Source organism: Saccopteryx bilineata, chromosome 1 (assembly GCF_036850765.1).
Source record: "Saccopteryx bilineata isolate mSacBil1 chromosome 1, mSacBil1_pri_phased_curated, whole genome shotgun sequence".
In the NCBI taxonomy this organism is placed as follows: domain Eukaryota; kingdom Metazoa; phylum Chordata; class Mammalia; order Chiroptera; family Emballonuridae; genus Saccopteryx; species Saccopteryx bilineata.
In genome coordinates this window covers 147,676,682-147,701,940 of record NC_089490.1, presented here as the reverse complement: position 1 = coordinate 147,701,940, position 25,259 = coordinate 147,676,682, and the positions used below count along the sequence as shown (strand labels likewise).

The 25,259-nt window shown below is 38.3% G+C and overlaps 1 protein-coding gene across 1 annotated transcript; it reads right to left on the bottom strand.

The window, feature by feature from the left end:
* Positions 1–8,536: 8,536 nt before the first annotated feature.
* On the bottom strand, positions 8,537–24,371 carry LOC136333223 (zinc finger protein 699-like). The gene is given in 8 exon segments (XM_066272078.1): positions 8,537–9,870; positions 9,872–11,924; positions 13,132–13,315; positions 14,070–14,168; positions 16,258–16,384; positions 17,573–17,625; positions 23,181–23,336; positions 23,953–24,371. Coding segments are annotated over 6 exon segments (2,613 nt in total). The 5' UTR covers positions 17,621–17,625; positions 23,181–23,336; positions 23,953–24,371; the 3' UTR covers positions 8,537–9,768.
* Between the last annotated feature and the right edge of the window lie 888 nt (positions 24,372–25,259).

Sequence of the window (25,259 nt, the reverse complement as noted above, 5' to 3'; positions counted from 1 at the left end):
AAAGACTATAATCTTTTTATCCTTTATAGAAAAACAATAATATGTGACAATACAGATAAAGACAATCTACTTAGCACTTGATTCAGACCTTCTCACTTGGAAATATTGAGTAAAGGTTTATGATGGCCTGACCTGTGGTGGCACAGTGGATAAAGCATCAACCTGGAAGGCTGAGGTCACCAGTTCAAAACCCTGGGCTTGCTTCATCAAGGCCACTATGGGACTTGATGCTTCCTGCTCTTTCCTTTTCCTCTCTCTCCCTCCTCTCTTGCTCTCTTCTCTAAAATGAGAAAAATAAAAAAGTTTACAATTCAATTAAAAAATGGGCAAAAGAAATGAACAGATACTTCTCCAAAGAGGATATACAGATGGCCAATAGGCATATGAAAAAATGCTCAACATCACTAATGATTAGAGAAATGCAAATTAAAACCACATTGAGATATCACCTCACACCAGTCAGAATGGCGCTCATTAACAAAACAACACAGAATAAGTGCTGGCAAGGATGTGGAGAAAAGCGAACCCTCCTGCACTGCTTTTGGGAATGCAGACTGGTGCAGCCACTGTGAAAAACAGAATAAAGATTCCTTAAGAAATTAAAGATCAAACTGCCTTTTGACCCAGTTATACCACTTTTAGGAATATACCCCAGAAACACCATAGCACTGTTTGAAAAGATGAAATGCACCTCCATATTTATGGCAGCATTGTTCACAATAGCAAAGATCTGAAAACAGCCCAAGTGTCCGTCAGTGGACAAGTGGATTAAAAAGCTTTGGTACATATATACTATGGAATACTACTCAGCCATAGGAAATGATGACATTGGATCATTCACAACAACATGGATAGACCTTGATAACATTATACTGAGCGACATAAGTAAATCAGAAAAAACTAAGAACTATATGATTCCATACATAGGTGGGACATAAAAATGAGACTCAGAGACATGGACAAGAGTGTGGGGGTTATGGGGTGGAGAGGGAAGGGGTTGGGGGAGGGCAGGGGCACAAAGAAAACCAGTTAGAAGGCGATGGAAGACAATTGGACTTTGGGTGATGGGAATGCAGCATAATCAAATGTCAAAATAACCTAGAGATGTTTTCTCTGAACATATGTACCCTGATTTGTCAATATCACCCCATTGAAATTAATTTTTAAAAAGTTTATGAATATTTGTGAGTGTGAGAGAGGTGGGGAGGCAGAGAGACAAGACTCCTGCATGCACCCCAATCAAAACCTACTTGCAAACCCATTTAGGGAGCAATGTTTTGTCCATATGGGGTCATTACTCCCTCACTTGGCAACTGAAGCAAGGGCATGGTCTCATTCTTAGTGCCCTAGGCCAAACTGCTCAAACTATTAAAGCCATGGCAGCGGGAGGTGGAGAGAGATAGAGAGAAAAAGAAAGAGAAACATATGGTCCCTTTTTCTGTGTGTTCTGCCCGGGAGTTGAACCTCAAACTTCCACTCACGAGGTTGACACTCTACTGCGAAGCCAGCAAGCCAGGGCCAAAGGTTCATGATTTTATGCATATGCTCATCTGGCATTAATTGGACATTCATCTTCATCATCACCATTGTAATCAGTTTAGCATATGTAGGAGGTAATTTAGAGAAACTTATTTTTCAGGTCTGGTGAGAAAGATGCCTACAGGACATAGACCCAGTGTGGAAAAATAGCAGAAATTGAATCAGAACCTTTATACCACCAACAGAACCAAGAACATAAACTTCATAGGCCTCTGAGCTAAAACTGTATATTGGTATATATTATTAGGGTACTCAATTATTTTGCTTGTTCCGATGATGAAAAACAATCATTATTCTATCCCTCCTGTATCCAGTATCTCCAGTAGCACTCACAGCACTACACTGCTTCCATGCAGAAAAATGTCAGAGACATGATGATCCATCAATCTCCTTATGCCTGGTGAGTGACAAAGGCTCAGGCTGTGTCATCAGGACTGCAGGAAGACAGAGTTGGGCATGGACCCCTAGATGTACACATTGAATATCTAAGAGAAGACACATAAATAGATCCAGCAGTATAGGACCAATAAAGTGAACAGTTGCAGAACACGGGCTGTTAATTAGGAGTTCTTTGTGCTTGAGAGCACAATACACTGAACTCATCACTAGCCAGATTGGTCCATGTCATCTCAGTCTCTGGAAACCTGTTAATATTAATAAAATAGGGTCATAGGAAAAGTAAATGTCTTTTGAAGGGTCTGAGTCCCTCCACTTCTCTGTAAGAGTCTTACCTGTACACCTTTATTAGACTTTCAAGTATTATAAATCCTAATGAACAATTCAGACTTACTTTTTAAATTAACATGTCAAAATGTGAGTTTTTCATCATAAAATGTACTCAAGTGACTATGTAATTTAAAGAGAAGTCTTCTATAACAAGAATCTAATAGCATTTCCATTTTTTTAGTTAATACTTGTGTCTCTCAGGACAGCTTTTTATTGTAAAAGAACATTTTGCATGAGACTTGCCTTCTTAACAAATTTTGAAGTGTTTATATATGATTGTGGACTCTAGGTACAATGCTGGATAGCAGGTCTCAAAGGCTTCTTACCTTCCCTGCCTGAAACTTTATGCCCTATGATTAGTAATTCTCCATATTCCCCTCCCTCCACCCATGGCAGCCACCACCACTGCAGTGTGATTCTATGAAGTTGACTTTCTGAGATACATCACAGAGGTGAAGTCATGCAGTATTTATCCTTCTGTGATTGGCCCATTTCATTTACTATAATGTCGTTGAACTTCACCCATATTGTTAAAAATGGCACAATTTTCTTTCTTCTAAATAAATAGTATTTTTATTTATATTAATCCCAGTTTTATTTATTTGTCAATGGTCATTTAGTTTATTCCTAATTGTAAGTAATTTTAAAGACAATATTACTTTATTTAATACTGTTCTTTTAGAGAAACAGAATAAAAAAGATATGTGTATGTTTATATATAGAAATATCTTTTAATAATTGGTTCACTCAATTGTGGAGACTTGTTAGGTCCAAATTTTACTAGGGAAAAGTTGCAGCTCAAGTCCAAATGCAGTCTGCTATTAGGCTTCTTGCTCCCCCTAGTCAGTCGTTGTTCTAGTAAGGACTTGAACTGATTAAGTGAAACCCACCCACATTACAAAGGGCAATCAGCTTTACTCAAAGTCTGCTGATCCAACTGTTAATCTCAATCAAATAAAATCACTAACAAAAAACATCCAGAATAATGTTTGTCCAAATATCTGGGCATCATGGCCCAACCAAGTTGACACATGTTAGATTCTTTATTTCTATGGGGTTGAGACACCTGCTGAAAAAGAAAAGGGGCTTAGATGAAACAACTGAACAGGCAGTTATCACTGAGTCTGTATTTTGGATTATGGAACACATACTCCAGGACTTCGGCAGTATTTCTTGAATAAGAACAACCTCAGAGGACTATTTTCTTATTGATTTTTTGGCTATTTACCTGTTTCTATATATATCTACTATAGAGACACTAAGTTAATAAAATTAATAAAGTCATAAACACAGTAAATATTATTTTCCTCTCTTGAAAAAATGGATTAAAAAATCTTTCTTCATTTAAAAAGATCATTCCAGTTAAAATACACAAAAAGCAAATACACTTTAATTTACCTAAATCCAATGCACAAAATTTCTTTGATTTGGAATATTTATACGTGTTCCTAACATAACTGTACTCTAAGTTAAAGCTTGTTATACTTAGTCAATTAGAATCTTTATGTAACTGTTACATTCCTGGATTTTTATTATTTGATTTCTCCAATATTCATCCCAAATGCTAACAAATGCTTTCTCAAATATTTAAGCTTTCTTTTAAAAATCTTTTTAGATATTCATTAAATCCTGGGCTTTTTATACAGGGTTATTCATAGCAACATTCTAAAATCTCAGAGTCTTCGTGTTGGAAACTGTTCTTTGCTTTTCTTTTGTGTAGTGGCTTCATTAGAGTGTTTAAACATGCTCCTCATCCTAAGATTTGTGAAGCATTGTTTCTTCATTAAATCAACCATATTATTTACAGTTGAAGTTTTAAAACCAAAACCCAAAGGGATGTCTGAAACCCAGTCTCCTTAAGCCTAGTTAAAAACGTTTTATGTCAAACCTGCCAATTAACAGAAATTTTGGTTCTCTGTACACCAGGTGTCTGAGGACAACTTGAGACTTTCTTTTCCCTGGCAGAAAGCAATGGGAATTAATTTGAGAAAATGCAAAGGAGGAAAGCACAGGAAATAATATAAAAAAAGCTTGGATAATTTCTGTATCATTAAAATGGATAAAAATAAAACCTACTTTACAGAATTGTTGAAAAAAATTAAGTGAAAATAAATATAAACCAGTAACTATCACTCCTTATTGGCCGTTATAATCACCTGCAGATTTTTAAAAATCTACTGATGCTCTTAGCCCAGTGGTTCTTAAATTTTTTGAAGCCAGGGAGCATTTAAAATACTACAAATAATTGTAGGTGCACTATATACAAAATTTTGAGAAATGTTATAAAGTTAAATATTAAAAATATATAAAGTCCAAGCATGCTTTTATAATAATTAGCTAAATATGACAAAACTAAATTTATTCTGACATTAAAAATATTTTTATGTTATTTTTTGAGTTATGCTTTTTAGAGTTCATAAAAAAGGGGGGTTAAAAATTAAAAAAACACAAGTTTTTTTTATATATACATATAGATACATTCTCAGTAAGATTTAGTAAATTCTGCAGGTCCCAGCATGAATATGTTAAGTTTTTTTCATTCTTGTGTTTATGAGAAACATGAGCCTGATGTGTGCTAGTAATTTCTTCAATGTTTGGGCATATATTTGAAAGGCAAACTCTCATTTCCTCTTCAATACTTTGAAGAATTCCTTCCTTTTTACTCTTGTGTTGAGGGTAGAAAATTTTAATTCACATAAATAAGATGGTGAAAATTGTAGTAAAATGTTCAAAGCTTTTTTAGATATTGTCACATATTCTTATTTTATAGAAATCCAAAAGGCTTCGAGACAATTTCTTATGTTTAATCATCAATCCATTATCAGTGGATATAGCTGCCAGTTCTTCTTTTTCTGTTAATATTAAACCAAAATCACTTGAAGCTTCCATGAATAGGTATCCAATCCAATTGTATTGTTTAGTGTTATGTAATGGAAAAGGCTATAAATTAAATTCTGCCCTTCAGACTTCAAGTCCTATTTTATTTACACTTAATTTTTGCTCACTTTCAGAATCAGATTCTTCAATATCATGCTTCTATTTAAGAAATGTATCCATTTTACTTGGGTGTATTTATCTAAAAACAATATAACGAAGTGTTAATAAATATAATAATGATGTGTTAACAAAAAGTGATATTTCTGTAATGAAATGGTATAATAGAGTAACTATATTTATTTTTATATCTAAGCACATGCCACGAACCAGTGCAGCTAGTAATTTCAGGTCCCGAGTGGGAATGGTGCAGAATTAAGAAAATACAGGGTTGGGAGGGCCCTATAATTACTGCTGACAAAAACAAAGCACACCAAAAACTATATGTTACTATATTTATAGGGTAAAGTGGGCAATTTAGCAAATCAATGAGATCTTTGATCATGTTTTTAAGGCAACCCAAAAATTTTACCAAGTGCTGAAAACCCCTACCATACATATCATCTTAACTTGACACCAAACAAAGGATAGAAGAAACTTGCCTCCAGTCTGTCTGGAGAACATGGGGGTAGTGTAAACAATCCAGCACCACAGCTTAGCAGCCCTTTACAACCTAATCAGTGAATTGAGGTGGGGGTGTTGGGCAAAGAGTTAGCTTACAGCAAATTCCCACACCTCTGTCCCCCAAAAATCTAAACTCCAAAACCCTGTTGGTTTTTTGGTCCCCAACAAGCACATATTTTCCTGGAATACCATTGGGTGCACCTGGAAATCTTCTAGGGCACACCAGTGCACCCTGGTGCACACTTTGAGAGCCACTATCTTAGCCACAGCCTAGAACCAGTTATAACAGACTTTCTACATGTGAGTCTGATGATCTAATATGCAGCCAGAGCTGAGAGTCATTGCTTTAGAACACTCCCAGGCACTGAGAGGAAGTCTCATTGATAATATCTATTATCATTGACATCCACTCATCATATTTAAAGTGTGATCTTTCAGTAATATTTTTGCAGAACTTATATTTTTATAGAGATTTGCAATATTGTCAATAAAATTTGTTTGTTGCTATCCCTGTCCCACAGAGTCAACCACTGTCAGGAAATTTGGTGGGGATATTTTTCAGCTTATACTTTTACGGTGTTAGGATTGATTTTGTACTCTTAAGTAACTTTCATGAAAATTTAACTGTAATACTACACGTTCTTTTGAAATGTTTTCATTAAAACTTTAAATTTTTATTTTTTCAATAAAGTATATGCATCTTTTTGAAACCTTTAAGCTGCTGCATAATATTGACAGAGGGATAGAGATAATTTATTTTTTAATTCATTATACTGACAATTCTACGCAAACTTTTATGTCTCCTTATCACACAAGTGAGAACGTCAGTAAGACATATGTGAGGTACAGTTGTTTATATTGTAAAAATTAGTGCACATTAAATTTTACTATTTACCTAAATTTTTCTCCAAAAAATCAGATACAATCAATAACCTGTTCTTATTGCTGAGATCTAGAACTAGGATTTCCTTGAAGTCTGTCTAGTAATAGTCATGTCATGATAGCTCACTAATGTCTCAATTTGTAGAGGAAATATTGCTTGCACACATCAGATTTCCAGTGAGATGGAAAAACATACTATTTATAGAGAATCCTACAAACTAAAATTTTTATTTCAGAAAGGCTCTTGTAAATCACTTGTTTTGTTCCCTTATTTATAGTGACCTTACTGAATCCCAATAGAAGGAACCAATAAAACTGCCTCTGTTTCCTGATAAAGGACAAAGGAGGCATGAAAAAAAATTGATCAGCTCTAGTTGAGAAACAGAGTCCTGGATCAGGACTCAGGGGATAAACATTTGAGTCCTAGATCTTTCACACAGAAAATATAGAATGTATATAAATATCACAGCCTCTTTCTGATGACATTTTTACCTGGAAATGGGGAGAAAATATTCCCAAAAGTTTGGTAATTAACATTGTTACCTTTTATAGATACCAATCATTCCCATATTGTAATAAAAATTAAATTGTTATTAAAGTAACCACTTATTGATAAATTTAACCTCAGGAAATATTTAATGACTTCTATATAATTACATGGCAGAGAGATCAAAGCCTTCCCTGTCCCAGGGAACTTGAACATGAAATGACATGACATTTTGAATGTGAAATCCTAAAATTGTCACAGTCCAGGAAGTCAGATTGATCCTGCCTTCTTCCATCCTTTAAAGTTTTTATTATTTAAAATTAACACAATTTTTTCAAAGTGAATGATGCATGTCTTATAAAAAGAAAGAGGTGCAGAGGAAGTTCATTTCATAGATGCACATAATCCCCTTTGCAGCTTTTCTGTACTCCTGTGAAATATTGCTGGAAGGGATGAAAGGACAGGGAGAAAAGCAGCCCAGGGTGGAAGCCTATTGCCTACTCTGTGTTTGTGTGAATAAAGGGACTATTTAATGTTAAAGTTTTGGGGTTTTTTTTTGTTGCCTACCCTGTGCAAAGTTATAGACTCTGAGAAATCAGAAATTTAAAAGATTCAGCCATGGCCAAGTAGCTCAGTCGGGTGAAACATTTCCTGATACACCAAGGTTGTGGGTTTCCCCCCAGTTTTGGCATGTGCAAGAAGCAACCAGTGAACACATAACTAAGTTTTTGATTTTTTTTTTTCTTTGTATTTTTCCAAAGTTAGAAATGGGGAGGCAGTCTGACAAACTCCTGCATGTGCCAGACCAAGATCCACCTGGCATGCCCACCAAGAGGCAATGCTCTGCCCATCTGGGAATCACTTTGTTTTTGCAGGAATCATACTAGTGCCATAAGTGGAGGCATGGAGTCGTTCTCAGCACCTGGGCCAACTTTGCTACAGTGGAGCCTTGGCTCTGGGAGGCAAATAGAAAGAGTGGGAAGGGTAAGAAGCAGATGGGCACTTCTGTGTGCTCTGCTTGGGAATTGAACCCTGGACTTCCACACGCTGGGCTGATGTTCTACAACTGAGCAACCCTGCCAGGGTTATTTTATTTTTTATTAAGCGACAGGTGAAGTGGCAGAGAGACAGACTCCTACATGAGCTCCAACTGAGATCTAATCTGCCAGCCCTCTATGGGGCAATGTTCTTCTCATCTGTGGCCATTGCTCCCTTACTCAAAGAAGGGATTCTATCCTCTGCCTTCCAATTTACCTACAAACTCTATTTTAGACAACTCTAACCAGGAAATGTATAAAAAAATGCTTCTGGAAAATGGAGTCCCAGCCATGCCCAAATCAACACAAAGAAGTAAACTGACTTTATTCTAGCTTTCTTTTCACAAGATCTTTTTTGACTCTCAAAACACTAGGTGTTCCATTATCAGCCAAGAGCAAGGACAAAGAATGAAATACAAAACATCAGACTAGACAATTCCTGAAGACCTATACACTTAACAACTTCTGCTGAAATTACTTATTACACAGGTAAAGCTTTGAATAGTAAAAACTGATAACTTCAAAAAGAATAAAAGGGGTGAATAATATTCAGTATGTAATTTCCAGTATTGGCCATACTAGATCAAACTAAAATGACCATTACAAAGGCGATTAAAAATACTTGTGTCCATACCATGATCACTGCACACTTAGCAATGAGTTAATCAAAAACAAAAATAAAGAACCACTTCTTCCTGGATATGAGAAAACACACTCCCTCACTTAGTGATGGAAATAACATTTACATCTAAACCCAAAAAAAGAGCACCGCAGAAGAAAATAGTGGAAAAGTATTAGAGAAAAATTTATCACCTTATTCATGAGAAAATACAAACCAGAAACCACTCAGCCAACTTTCTACTTTAAAGGTGAAACACTAATATTTGCTTCTAGAGCAAATTTTCTTATACACTTATTTCTTAAGAATTTTTTTTTTGTGTGCGTGTGTGACAGAGAGGAACAGAGAGGGACAGACATGAAAGGAGAGAGATGAGAAGCATCAGTTTTTCATTGCGGCATCTTAATTTCTCATTGATAGATTTCTCACATGTGCTTGACTGGGGGGCTATAGCAGACTGACTGACCCCTTGCTCAAGCCAGCGAACTAGGGCTGAAGCTGGTAAGCCATGCTCAAACCATATAAACCTGTGCTCAAGCCAGCAACCTCAGGGTATCAAACCTGGGTCCTCCGCATCCCAGTCCAATGATCTATATTCTGTGCCTCCACCTGGTCAAGCTCTTAGGAATTTTGACTTCTAATAAGCAATATTTTTGAAGATGTTACCACATGGTTTATGTACAATGGGTTTCTCTCAATTGTGAGTTCTCAGGAGTCTTCAAAAAATGAGGGAGAATTAACTACTTTGTTAAAGTCATAGAATGCCTCAACTGTGTGAGATCTCACATGTTGCCTATGATTTGAAAAGCTTTCCAGATGTTCCCATAGTCCTAATATTTGTATGTTTTCTCTTGGGTTAATTTTTGTGTGTGTTAGAAAGGAGGCAAGACAAAGGCTTTCCCACACATTCATACGGCTTCTCCCCAGTGTGCACCTTCAAGTGAACCCTAAAAACTGAGGAACAAATAAAAGGCTTTCCCTCATTTCTTATATTCATAAGGTTTCTCCCCAGTGTGAGTACATCCATGCACTGTAAGGTGGGAGAAACTAATAAAGGCTTTTCCACATTCCTTACATTTATTTATAGGGTTTCTCCTTAGTGTGGCTTCTTATGTGTCTTCGAAAGGATGAGAGACAACTGAAGGCTTTCGCACACTGTGGACAGTCGAAAGGCTTCTCTCCAGTGTGAGTCCGTCCGTGCACTGTAAGAATGGAGGAACTAATAAAGGCTTTCCCACATTCCTTACATTCATAGGGTTTCTCCCCTGTGTGTGTCCTCATGTGAGTCCTAAGAACTGAGGCATAAGTAAAGGCTTTTCCACATTTCTTACATTGATGAGGCTTCTCCCCACTGTGAGCTCGTCCATGCACTGTAAGGTAGGAGGAACTAGTAAAAGCTTTCCCACATTCCTTGCATTTATAGGGTTTCTCCCCAGTATGGCTTTTAATGTGTCTTCGAAAGGATGGGAGAGAACTGAAGGCTTTCCCACACTGTAGACAGTCAAAAGGCTTCTCTCCAGTGTGTATTCGGGCGACGTGTAAAGTCAGGCCTGAAGAGAGACTAAAGGCCTTCCCACATTCCTTGCATTTATAGGGTTTCTCCCCAGTGTGAGTCCGTCCATGCACTGTGAGGTGGGAAGAACTAATAAAGGCTTTCCCACATTCCTTACATACATAGGGTTTCTCTCCTGTGTGTGTCCTCATGTGAGTCCTAAGAACTGAGGCATAAGTAAAGGCTTTTCCGCATTTCTTACATTCATGAGGTTTCTCCCCACTGTGAGTTCGTCCATGCACTGTAAGGTAGGAAGAACTAAAAAAGGCTTTTCCACATTCCTTGCATTTATAAGTTTTCTCCCCAGTGTGGCTTCTTATGTGTCTTTGAAAGGATAAGTGACAACTGAATGCTTCCCCACACTGTAGACAGTCAAAAGGCTTCTCTCCAGTGTGCATTCGGGCAATGTGTACATTCAGGGCTGAAGAGTGATGAAAGGTTTTCCCACACTCCTTGCATTTATAAGGTTTCTCCCCAGTGTGGTTTCTTACATGTCTTCGAAAGGATTTCAGACAACTAAAGGCTTTCCCACACTGTAGACAGCTGAAAGGCTTCTCTCCAGTGTGCATTCGGGCGATGTGTACACTCAGGGCTGAAGAGTGATGAAAGGTTTTCCCACACTCCTTACATTCATAGGGTTTTTCCCCAGTGTGAGTCCATCCATGCACTGTAAGTTGGGAGAAACAAGTAAAGGCTTTCCCACATTCCTTGCATTTATAAGAATTCTCTCCACTGTGCAGTTTCAAGTGTGCAGTCAGAGATGAGGGACAACTAAAGGCCTTCCCACATTCTTTACACTCATATTTTGTCTTGACAGTATGATCTCTCACATGAGCTCTGAAGGATGAGGGACAGCTAAAGGCTGTTCCACACTCCTTACATTCATAGGAATTCTCTCTACTTTGATTTTTCACATGCATATTAAGGGAAGTCAGGAGAGAGGCTTTCCCACATTCAAGACATTCATAGAGTTTCTCTCCAGTGTGCTTTCTCATATGGATACTTAAGGAGGAGGGACCATTGTAGGCCTTCCCACACTCCTTACATTTATAGAGTTTCTTTCCAGTATGTGTTCGAACTTGTACAGTGAGTTTCAAGGAGTCACTGAAGACTTTGCCACACTCCTTACATTCATAAGGCTTATCTCCACTGTGAATTTTTTTGTGCTCTGTGAGTAATGAAGAACAGCTGAAGGTTTTGCCACATTGCTCACATTCACAGCTTGTCTGTCCAGGGTGAAGCTTCATATGTGCCCTGAAGAATGAAGAACAGCCGAAGGCTCTGGTACACTGCTGACATTCGTAGGGTTTGTCTTCCACAGGGGTTTTCATATGCTTCCTAAAACAGGCGAGGGAATGGAAAGCCTTCCCACACTCCCTGCACTGGTAGGGTTTGCATCCCGTGTGTGAACTGATGTGGGTCTTCAGGGAAACATGATCCATGAAGACCTTTTTACATTCACAGCATTCATAGGATTGTACCTCAGCAGTTCTCTGGAGTACGTTAAGATTTGAAATTTGGCATACGTTTTTTCCATACTTGTTTTCTTGATTACATTTATAGATGTTCTCCACCACATGAATTCTTTTAAAAATAAAAAGCACAATATTAGTAATAAATATATTTTTACCATTAACAGTAACTGTACATGTTTTGCACCCTCTGGTGTTATAAGCTGAAACTCCTCACAGGGGGCTCTACCATAGCTAGTATTTATCAGAGTTGGTTGGTTTTTTTAAATTCTTTTCCAAGTAAGAGAACAAGAATAGACAGACTCCTGCATGCGCCTTGACTGGGATTCACCAGGCCACCCGCATCTGTGGCTGATGCATTGCCAATCAGGAGCCATGTTTGCAACTGAGCTATTTTAGCACCTCAGGTAGAGGCTCCACAGAGTCATTATCACTTCCCAGGGGTGATGCACTCAAACCAATGGAGCCATAGCTACAGGAGTCTGAGAAAGAGAAAGAGAGAGAGAAAAAGAGAGGAAAAGACAGGGACTAATTCAGAAGAGTATTTTTGCTTCTCTTGTATGCCATGATGGGGGATTAAACCTGGGACATCCATACACCAGGCTGACACTCTACCAGAACACCAAAAGGTCAGGGATTTTTTTATTTTTCTTTAATTAAATTTAATGAGGTGAAACTGATCAATAGACACATAGGTTTCACTAAACATCTCTATAGCATTTTAATTGTGAATTGCATTATGTACCAGTGACTTTTTGACTTACTGGATTTTTCTCATAACTGCTTACAACAAAATTATATCAAACATTGAAGATTACAGTCTCGCCTGACCAGGCAGTGGCGCAGTGGATACAGTGTCGGACTGGGATGCGGAAGACCCAGGTTTGAGACCCCAAGGTCGCCAGCTTGAGCAAGGGCTCATCTGGTTTGAGCAAAAGCTCACCAGCTTGAGCCCAAGGTCGCTGGTTCGAGCAAGGGGTTACTCAGTCTGCTGAAGGCCCGCAATCAAGGCAAATCTAAAAAAGCAATCAATGAACAATTAAGGTGTTGCAACACGCAACAGAAAAGTAATGATTGACGCTTCTCATCTCTCTGTTCCTGTCTGCCTGTCCCTGTCTATCCCTCTCTCTGACTCTGTCTCTGTGGGGAAAAAAAAAAAAGATCACAGTCTCATTTGTAGAAGAAAATATCTGGTAAAAATTCTTTATGAAATCACAACTTTTGAAAAGTTTTATATATGTGTTCTTTCTACTTTGTGACATTTTAAGATGCTCTTCTGGGGCACTTTTACTTTTTACTTTTATATGAATGGAACTCACCTCAAATGTCTCTCATGGTTTTTGTTCTTACAGTCAATACCATGGTGTTCCCACTTTTTGTATAAAATAGATGACTGTGTATCATTCCTCTTTAATCTTATAATTTTCTGTTCATTGGATACTGTTTCTTCATAAATATCTTTTAAAGTGACTGATTCAATAGTCTTAGGTTGAGTGTCAAAATCTGAAACAAAAGGAAAAGTTACCTTTGAACAAAGGGCTTTCACAGTGTGGTTATTTCAAGACTGCTTTCAAGAACAGGGTCAAACAATAATCAACTGAATGAGAAATAATTCCATGAAGATTTTGATGAATGGTAAAAACAACAAGGTATTTTTGGAAAAACAAAACAAACAGGAACAGGTTCTTGCCAGTTGGCTCAACAGTGGAGCACTGGCTTGGCATGTGGAAGTCCCAAGTTTGATTCCCAGCCATGGAACAAAGTAGAAGCACCATCTGCTTCTCCACCCTTCCCCTTTCTCTCTATGTCTCTCTTTTCTTCCCGCAGCCAAATCTCCATTGGAGCAATGTTGGCCAGGCACTGAGGATGGCTCCATGGCCTCTACCTCAGGTGCTAGAATGCCTCTGATTGCATCAGAGCAATACCCCAGAAAGGCTGAGCATTGCCCCCTTATGGGCATGCCAGGTAGACCCCAGTCAGTCGCATGCGGGAGTCTGTCTACCTCCCCGCTGCTTCTCACTTCAGACAACTACAAAAAACAGAAACAGGGTAAAATGGTCATGACCAAATACAAACTTACAAAAAGGAAACAAAAAAAGTCTTTTCAAAAACAAGGAAGTTTGTTAATAAAAAGTCAAATAGTAATCAATGGTGTATGAGGAAAATCGTATCAGACAAAACAGCTGTGTTTGGCATTCACTACATTTTTCCAAATGAATACCCCCCAACCTAGACAGTTTCTCCCAAGAACTCTTGCCTTCCTGGCACTCCCCATGGACAGGCCCTCTCTTTGTCATCTCCAGGTCCTCCTCCTGCTTCCATTGGAAGATCAGCCAGGGTGTATGTACTGCGTACCCTGTTAAAGCAGAAACACATGTCACATGCAGAAAAACAATGAGGAACAAGAAACATTTCCAGGAGACAAGGCTGAAACTTTGGTCCTCTGAAACTGCAAATTTAGCACCAAGTGTGACTTTAACTGCAACAAAATGTTTAACAAAAATATGTTTATGTAAGAGAAGTAGCAACAAACCTCTGATGTCTAAAACTGATGTGAACCCTGGCAGAATAGCTCAGTTGGTTAGACCATAGTCCCAAAGCACAGAGGTTGCAAGTTTGATCCTCGGTCAGGGCACATACAGGAATAGATAGATGTGCCTGCCTCTTTATCTCTCTCTCTATTCCACTTTTGCTAAAGTCAATAAGTAAAAATTAAAAACTGATCTGACATTCATACCTAATGCTCAGTATTATTCGACTGGTCTAATACTTACAGCCAGGACATTTTGTACTCCTGCTGAACATGAGTAATCTCACAGAATACCAATTTTACACAAGGTTACTCTAAGACCTGGTACAGTGAAAAACAAGGAAAAGGTCCACCCACATGGCCAAACAGTCATTCTCTTTAGAATTTATCTGAAGAAGTTGGAAACATGCCCATACAACACCTGCACACACATTTATAGCAGCTTTATTCAAAATTGCCATAACTTGGCAGCAGAAAATATGGCCTCCTGTAGGTGAATGGATGAATAAAAATCTAGAAAATTGAATAAAAGGCATGAAAGAACCTTAAATGTGTTACTAACTAAATGAAACCAATGTCAAAAGAGTACATAGTGTAAGACTTCAAATACATGACTTTCTCAAAAAGAAAAAAACAATGGACACAGTAAAAAGAGCAATAGTTGCCAGGAGATACAAGGGAAGAAGAAATGAGTCAGCCAGACAAAGAGGACTTTTAGGACAGTGAAACTGCTCTACATGATATTACAGCAGTAGGTGTATCTCATCACATATTTGTTCAAACAACAGAGGTACAACACCAAGAGTGAAGCCTAATGGAAGCTATGGACTCTAGGTGATGATCATGTGTCACTGTAGGCTCATCAACTGTGACAAATGCAGGACTCTGGTGGTGTGTGCTGACAGTGGGGAGGCTGTGCATGGGGCGGTAAGGGGGTATATGGTAAATCTCTGTATTTTCCATTCAGTTTGGCTATGAACCTAAAACTGCTCTAAAAATAAATAAACTTATGTGTTAAAAGTTTTTTGTCTGCCTAGAATCTCAGAATGTTGCTTTATTTGGAAATAAGGTCATTGCTGATGTAATCAAGTTAAGAGGAAGTTACACTGGATTAGGGTGAGTCCTAAATCCAATGACTACTTAGTCCTACAAAGAGGGAGAGACTTAGAGACAGAAGTCTGTGTGAAGATGGAGGCAGATTTAGAGAAATGCAGCTGCAAGTCAAGAATACCAAGACTGCTGGCCACCACCAGAGCTAGGAATAAACAGGCAAAATTTTTTTCATAGAGCTTCAGGAGCATGGCCCTGCTACCATCTTGGTTTCAGACTTCAAAAAGTTTCTTTTGTGTTGAGTCACCCAGTTTGCAGTACTTTGTTACAAAAGGCCTCAGAAACTAATACAGCTTGATCCACAGATCCATCCTCCAATTACTCAACCAAAGTTCAAATCCTGTAAAATGTACCAACACCCTCTGACTGTGACCCACCACAGCTCCCTGTGTCATGTGTTTTTCTCATTTGACTGAGTAATAAACCCAACTTCTTTAACTTTTATGTTTTCCTGATGGTCCTTCGGTAAAGGGCATTGAAGTCAGCAAAATTCTCAAGAGGTCCCAAACCATAAGCCTCCCTGTGTCCTGCAGTGACCCCTGAAGTCTATGCCCACACTTTCAACCCTCAATAAGTCTTGAGACTTTCAATCACAATAAAAAGGCAGTTGAACACACAGTTGTTTATTTTTATCATCAAGCCACTACACTATATGTTTCTTGGGGTTTCTGACTGTGTTCGTCATATTTACTAATGTATTTTTATTTCTCAGCCCAAATCCTAAAATAAAAAATAAGGTTCATTTTTCAGATTTTTTTTCTAAACAACTCACCTTAGGAACAAAGAATTGTAGTGCCTTTCTTACCTAGGGAGGCCAGGTTCTGAAAAGTCTCCAGCATCACATCTCTGTAGAGGCTCCTCTGAGCGAGATCAAGCAAAGCCCACTCCTCCTGGCTGAAGTCCACAACCACATCCTCAAAGAGCATTGGGTTCTGAAATATCCCACACATTCTTTTCAGAATAGTACCAATTTCGAATTTAGACAATACTGACAATACAGGGCCCAGTGAATCCATTTACAAGATATTTGAAGACTGTATGGTCTCGTAAAATCAATCCCAGGACTCGGCCATCAGATCTCTTTCTCTTTCCCCCACACATGCTCCTGACTGATCAAGTCCTGTATCACAGACATCACAACACTCCTAAAAATCACAGTTTCTATCTAAACAATGTGGTGGTCAGCAATTCCAGTCTTATCATGATCCAGAGCAGTCCAGAGCATATAGGACAAATTAGAGAAAACTATATAAATGAAACATAACAGGTCCTCGAATGTCTTCTTTTTGTTACAATGTTAATGAGATGCTGTGGAAACTTTACTCTTATTTATATCAATTAGTCTATGGTAATATTGGTTTCATTATTTGCTGTTTTTCTTAAAGATACAGAACCTATCAACAATGGTAAGTAAGGACTTAGCTGTAAATTCTACCCTGACATCAACAATTCCTTGTTCCAGAAACAATTTCATCTTCTTCCTTCTCTCTCTCTGCAGTGATTAGTGCAACATGAAATACTGAGTCAAATCTGGATGAGGTTTTAATAAAAAAAGACACAATGTGGAATGCACAAGAATAAATTCAAAATGAAATAAACACTTAAATATTAGACTTAAATCACTATTATTCCAGAAGAAAACATAGGCACTAAAATCTTGGGTATTTCTTATAGCAGTATATTTTCTGATCTATAATCTTGAGCAAGAAAACAATTTAAAAATGGGACATCAATTAAAAATTTTTCACAGCAAAAAAACCCCATAAACAAAACAAAAAGTCAACCTACTGAATGGGAGAACATTTTTGCCAATACTTTTGATAAGGGATTAATATGCAAAAATTATAGAGAACTTATAAAAATAGACATACAATCCAGTCCTAGCCAGATGGCTCAGAGGATAAAGAGTCAATGTGGAATGCCAGATATCATGAGTTTGACCTGAGTCTGGGCGCATATGACAAGCAATAAATGAGTACACAACTAAATGGAAAAACTAAGAGATATACTTTGTATGTGGACAACACAGAAGCAGGTTGCAGATCCCGGCTCTAAACAAACAGATCGACAAACTAGTGAAATAGAAATATTCTCTTGGGAAATTATTAGCTTTTACTGACCTGTGTCATGTTTTCATGGAACTTGGCAGCGGTATTTTCCTCACCCATGTTCCCTTCTTGAAGAAAGACAGAATGTTGAGAAGTTACACTGAGGCAGGAGAGTCATAGTCCTCTAGGTCTCCCCACAATTTGCACAATCATGAGCCTGGATGCTGCAGCACACTATAAGGGACCAAGCCCCTCAAATACCGCCACCTCCCACCCACACACACAATACCCTCAGATGCGCACACACAAACCCAAGACACCAAAGCAAACACACACTGCTCCTGTAAGAAGATGGAGTAATCTTACCTCATCTAGAACTAGAAAACTATTATCTGGTTCTTGTTGAGGTTTATTTTTTTATTTTTTTAAGAGTCCCATTTTGCGAGTTCAGTTCACTGCAGTCTAAAAGTTTAAGTGGCAGTTTGCCCATGATATAGAGAAGCATAAAAGTATCAGGCAATACCTCCAACCTTCAGAATATACTGAAAATACACACAGCCTAAAACCCAAGAAAGAACTGGCTTAAATACCATTTTTGGGTGCTTCATTCCCAATATTCTTTATTTCTGCACCCCTTGGCAGGCCAACACACATTACTGCTCAGCCCCTAATCAATGGGCTTCACCCATGGGCTTCAGGGTCCATGAAACCTGGTTTTTGAAAAAGTGCATCAACTGTCTAAATTCCACACATAGGACGCAGAGAAGACTGCCATGCTGTAATTCTGCCGCAAAAGTTTACAAGTACAGAAGCAGGTTCAGAAGAATACTTAAGTTAGCAATGTGGGTCATCTGATAGTAATATACACAAATTTCAAATAATGAAAACATAACTGTTCCTTTCACTGCAGTGGATCAAGTATGTATTTTAAAGCCAATAAAAACTGTGATATTCTTTACTATATTAATAACATGTTCCATTTGAGCAACCATGATATGAGAATTATTGTAAAGAGATGCCCATACATTTGCAAAGAAATTACTTATTTTTCATAGAAACTGTGCAAATAATATTACTATGTACACTAACACTGGGGAACAAAATATTTTGTTGTATCCACAAAAACACTTGTTCTTACCTACCTCAAGTGTGCTGATCTCAAATTTGACATTAGTTTTTCTCTGTAAGCTACAGTTTTTTTGCAATTCAAGATTTTAGGTTTTCATCTTATTGTAAAATATTCAACATTTAGTTTAACATAATGAAGTAGAATGTCTTCTTGGGCATCATCTTTGTGAAAATATAATAATTTATATAATGCAGTAAATACACTAATACACTACAAGATATGATTGCATCATAATTTGTCTACAATTTTAAAATAGAACATATTAAAACACTTATTTTAATCATGAAATTTGCTTAAAACTTATTTAAATTCTATTTAGGCAAAAATTTGCATTTGTAGCTCTTGCGTTTGTGTACTTGTTGAGGACACTCTCGTTTGATGCTCCAGCAGTAGTCTGCTTATCACTAACAGCTCCAAAATTTTGGGGAAACTTATCTAGGTGATTGTTCAGCATGTGAATCTTAATGCTCATCCAATGTCACGGAAAGTCAACAGCATTCTTTGAACCACAAATTCATAGTTTTCTGTATTTTTGGTTGTCAAGGAAGTTCTTTGTAACTGCCACAAAAGACTGCCATGCTGCTTTCTCCTCCTTATTCATCTTCCTGGCAAATTCTTCATCACCTATGAGGGTTTGAATTAAGGTCTATTGAATACACCTGCTTTTATCTTCTAGAAAAACAAGGAAGAAAAAGCAGAAATAATATGTTGAAAGCATTCACTTTCTCTATTCAAAGCCTAAACAAACTGCTTCATTAAGCCAAGTTTGATGTGAAGTGGGGGAAAAATGATCCTGTCTTGATTAACTACAGCTTCATTCACAATATTTTGCATCCCTACTTCAGAGCTTCACGTTTCAGCCACTCTTTCTGTGTCCAGTGTTTCTCCCAAACTTGGCTGTCCCACAAACACAGAAAGCAAGGATACTTAGTGAAACCTATGTGTTAATCTAGCACAGTGGTAGTCAACCTGGCCCGCTAGTAGGTGTTCAAGCTTTCATGGTGGGTGGTAGCGAAGCAACCAAGTGTAAATAAAAAGATAGATTTAACTATACTAAGTTGTTTTATAACGATTTATTCTGCCAAACTTAGCAAAAATCTGACATAAAGTACTTGGTAAGTAATTATTATTATATGCTTTAACTGGCTGTAACTCTGCTTTATAAATTTTATAAAGTAAAGTTACTTTCCTACTTTATAAATCACCATTACTGTGGAATCGGTGGATGGTTAGAAAATTTTACTACTAACAGAGATACAAAAGTGGGCGGTAGGTATAAAACGGCAGGAAATTTATCATTTTAAGATTCACACAGTGATAGAGGGTTGGCCTGGTGTGCAGGAGTCCCGGGTTTGATTCCCAGCCAGGGCACACAAGAGAAGTGCCCATCTGCTTCTCCACCTCTCTCTCTCTCCTTCCTCTCTGTCTCTCTCTTCCCCTCCTGCAGCCAAGGCTCCATTGGAGCAAAGTTGGCCCAGGCTCTGAGGATGGCTCCATGGCCTCTGCCTCAGGTACTAGAATGGCCCTGGTTGCAACAGAGCAACGCCCCAGATGGGCAGAGCATCGCCCCCTGGTTGGCATGCCGGGTGGATCCCGGTCGGGTGCATGCAGGAGTCTGTCTGACTGCCTCCCCGTTTCCAACTTCAGAAAAATACAAAAAATACAAAAAAAAAAAAAAAAAAAAGAAAGAAAAAGATTCACACAAATGACCCAGTTATACTCCTCATACTTCAGAAAGTCACGGACAATGTTTATGTCATTATAATCTTCTCACAGATTAAATAACCAACTGGAACCACTGCATAAACATTACTGTTGTGTAGGAGAACCCATTTCAGACTCTGTTTAGAGCTGTCAAGAAATAGCCGCCATTCTGTTGGACTGTAAGTGGTTAACACCTAGCTGGCTAAGAAGACTACTGATACCATGACAGTAAACAAAGTGTTTGTCTCCAGAAAAAAAGTTCACTCTTCCTGAAATGGGATACTTTAGCTGACCGGTGAAGTACATTCTTTTCTTGAAGCCTGGAGGCTAATAACTCAGCTGCTTTCTTTGATAGGCTCAAATCTCTTACTAAGTCATTCAATTTGGGTTGGCTAAACTGTTGAGGGGTTATTGACTGCTTTGCATCAGAAGAAGAAGACTTTTTTTTTTAGATTCTACAACCATTTCCTCATGCATCTTATCAAAATACACTTGATCACGATGTTCACTTTCTTCATCCTTAGAAGATATAAAACCATTGAAAACTGGAACAGAGAGTGTCTCAGAGTGTGGCATATGTTGTATTCCTAAAGGAATATTAGAATATGTGATCATATGCCGTTTTTTCTTGCCAATGCCCTTTGTATGAATCAGACAGAAATAAAAGCCACTGCTGTGGTCCTTAGGTTCATGCCAAACCATGGGAATACCAAAAGGCATTCCTTTGCATTTTCCTTTTGTCCAGTCACAAAGAATTTCCTCACAATTATCACATACAATATGAGGAGGCCAATTCTTGTCTTGATCACCAAGGGGAACTTAAAAATAGGCGATATATGTATATGGCAAAAATGATGAAATATTGCGCCTTTGATAGTGAAGTGTGTAACAGCCACATATATGAAAGAATGTGTCAGGACTATTCTAACATTTACGCCTACTCAAAGAAGCCATGATTCAATCTTAAAACAAAACAAGAGGTTGTTTTTATCAGATAATGCTTTTTTACATTTAAAAACAACTATAAATATGGAAAAGTGACGTTTGTAAAACATTAACTGTCTTCTGGTTATGTTCAATCCAAGAGTCATTGCCCTTTAACTCCAATTTATAAACCAATTATAATTAATACATACTTCAGGAATCTGATAGTCAATTAACTACACACTCAGTGTTACCCAATTAGAGAGCCACTCTGTCAGGTGTGTATGCAGGTCTATTTACCTTCAAAGCCGAAATGCCCAGTGAGCATATTTCTCAACATACACTTATAATTTCAAAGTTAGTGAGGACCTTATTCCCTAACCTAACAGGGTCTGGCCTAGAACTTTGTTGGGCACACTATGCAGAATAGACAAATGGAGTATTCCATTCAAATGTTTTGTCTTTGAATACCTTCTCTTTACTAAGACCTATCTCTTAAACAAGGTAGCTTCCCTTAAGGCCCCTACCTCCTACTTCTTCATTCAATATTCACTTAGGTAACATCTCCCCTGATCCTACACATGCAGTCACAGGGGACACAGCACTAAACAAAACAGAAGAATCCTGAAAAACATGGACTTCATCATTTCTTGAAGGAAGGAGGTAAATTAACAAACTATCAGGTGGTTGCAAATGCTATATATAGTGAAACACATTATGGGGATAAGGAGCATACCTATTTTACTTTAGTAAGTCAGAATTACTCAAATGGCAGGACAGAATCAGAAAATTAAAATACTGTAACTGGTTTCATATAGCACTGGAAATCCACAGCTGGGGTTGTGTACATACATTTATAGACCTATAAATATCATCAAATCTCAGAGAAGAACAAAATCAGTAAAAATGGGCTAACCACAGAAGGTTGGAGAAATATGGTATAAATGGTTAGAAAGAAAAATGAAAACAAGGTATAATTAATGATGCTTTAAGATTAATAAAGAAAATCAGAAAAGACAGCAATATGTCCTTTAAAAAGTAATGAAGACGCCTGACCAGGCGGTGGTGCAGTGGATAGAGCGTCAGACTGGGATGCAGAGGACCCAGGTTCGAGACCCCGAGGTCGCGAGCTTGAGCACAGGCTCATCTGGTTTGAGCAAAAGCCCACCAGCTTGAACCCAACCAAGGTCACTGGCTCCAACAAGGGGTTACTTGGTCTGCTGAAGGCCCACGGTCAAGGCACATATGAGAAAGCAATCAATGAACAACTAAGGTGTTGCAACGTGCAATGGAAAACTAATGATTGATGCTTCTCATCTCTCTCCATTCCTGTCTGTCTGTCCCTGTCTATCCCTCTCTCTGACTCACTCCCTGTCTCTGTAAAAAAAAAAAAAAAAAAAAAAAAGTAATGAAGACGACAAACCTATAGCAATTCTTTTTAGGAACAGAGCCCAGACAAAAGGAGATATGAATTAATTATAATTACACATGTTACAGAAAGACTACAACAAAAATAGTTAAGGGAATAAATATGGAAATGTACAAGTAATGAGCTAATTTTGAGAGATATACAACTTTCCAGCAATGATCTAAAATAAATACAACACTTTATTATATCTAGTCATTTAAAAAAATATTCAGACCTTTAAAACAAACCCACCAAAAAACCCAGAAGTTACAAATTGCTTAACCAGCTGGCTCACCAAAAAAAAATTTTAACATTCTATTATAGAAGAGAAAACACTGTTTTCCGGAGTATTTCTAAAACCAGAGAAAGACAATTAAAAAAAAAATTCATACACATTAGTGCAAATAATGTATTAGTGCAATCCACACATGAATAATAAAGATATTAATCAGAAACCTTATTCATTTTGTCCTAAGAATAAAATGTGGTTAAAAATAGAATCATCATCGCCTGACCTGTGGTGGCGCAGTGAATAAAAAAGCGTCAACCTGGAAATGCTGAGGTCGCCGGTTCGAAACCCTGGGCTTGCCTGGTCGGGGCGCGTATGGGAGTTGATGCTTCCAGCTCCTCCCCCCTTCTCTCTCTCTGTCTCTCTCTCCTCTCTCTCCTCTCTAAAAATGAATAAATAAAATTAAAAAAAAATAGAATCATCAATTAATATAATTCACTTTATTAACAGTAAAAGATAATATCACTTATCCCCTTAGATACAAAGTAGTTACTGATCTATAATAATGTTCATTGGTGATAACAACTTAACCCACCAGAACAAAACGGGAACACATTTTACTAGAGAAAAAAAATCTACAAACACATACAATAAACATCCTATTTCCTGTTAAAATGGTAGAATAATTCCCTCTGGGATTGGGAACAAGGCAAGGATATAAATTCTATGCTATTCAACATGAACTGGATGGAGGTTCTGGGAAGTGCACTAAAGAAATACAAGGTACAAGGTAAAAAAAACAGCTAAAACTGGCAGATGATCATACTAGATGTGTGAAATTCAAAAAAGATCTACACACAAATGATTACAATGGATAGCTGCATTCGGCGACAACGGTTACAAATACACTTAATAATTAGTTCACTTGTATGCATCTAGATATAATAGAGCAAACGGGTGCCCACAGGCAGGGTAACATAAAAATTAATTAGTATCTCCTGCACCAGAAGGGAAGGGGTGGGGGGCGTAGTGGAGCCGAATGCCAGCCCCTTGCTCACCAAATAACGCAGAAATTCGCAGATTGTCGCAGAGACGACCAGGTGAAGTTCTAGTCCCCGGGGTGGGAAAGGCAGGGATGTTTTTCTTTCTGGAGAGTAGAGGACGCTTCTAGAAGCAAATTATAAATACAAGGTTGTTCTCCACTCCCCTTTTGCACTCATCCGACTGGACCCAGCTTAGAGTGCCCGATTCATGGAGTTGGGGGCGAGCAACAGCCACCGCCCGAGCGGGCCAGGACTCTAAGGTAACGGCCTGGAGATCCGAGGCCGGGTGCGAGGTCCAGGCGGCGGCCACCCTCTGCTCTCTGGCTTCCCCAAGGCCGAGCTCTCCGCCTCTGACACCGGACCTGAGACAGGGCCCACCCAAGGTGGGAAGATGGCGGACACAGTTGAAAGTAGAGCTCAGAGGCAAGGGATGCTGCCACCAAGTGCCGGCTCACAACTTGCGCACGCGCAAAAGCACACTTTTGCTTTGCTTTTTGCACCACGCCCAGCAAAAGGGGCGGGGCCTCAGGAGCTGCGAAATACAGTTAAGGGTGCAAGGCTCAGAAGGACAGTAAAAGGGGCGAGGGAACGGGGAACCGCTGGCTTTCTTCGGGGAGAGATGCCATTCGGTCCTGGGGCCGGGTCAGCGCAGTTGAGATTGGATGAATGTGAGACAGGACTACGTCGGTGGTTTGATAGACTAGTCCTATGGGGCAGGACTTAGTTGAATATTCGGTGAGGCAAGGCTAGGTCGAGGGGTGGAACTCCAGAAAATTGGTGCTACAGGCTGGGTTAGGCTTAGGGCTTCCTATAGAGTCAGAGACTGGACAAAAAACTTAAGCCTGTACCAGTCCCTGAGATCTCTGTTGCATTTACTCAGTTCTTTCATTAGACCTTTAGTGTTCCCTTTCATTGCTTTGTTGATAACTGCTCATGTAGAGGAAGGCAATTAAAAATTATTTATGTAAAAAAAAATTTTTTTTTTAATTATTTATGTAGGCTCATTCACCTGGAAACCTTGATGACCTCTAATGGTGTCCTTTCCTAAATTTGGAATTAATAAATAAATAAAATGTTCTGTACAGATTTTTTTTTTCATATATTAAGGTTTTTTTCTTTTTTGTGCAGTGTCTCTTAAAGTAAGAAAGAAATAAAAGATTCTTAGTAATAACTATCAATCTATTTGCTTTAGGTTGTGGCCTTTATTAAGTTAATAAAGACCCTTTTAAATCTGGTTTATGTGTACATGTTAACAATTGTTGATTAATGCTATCAAATGTTTTTGTATCTATTGAATTGATAACTTTGTTCCTTTAACTTAC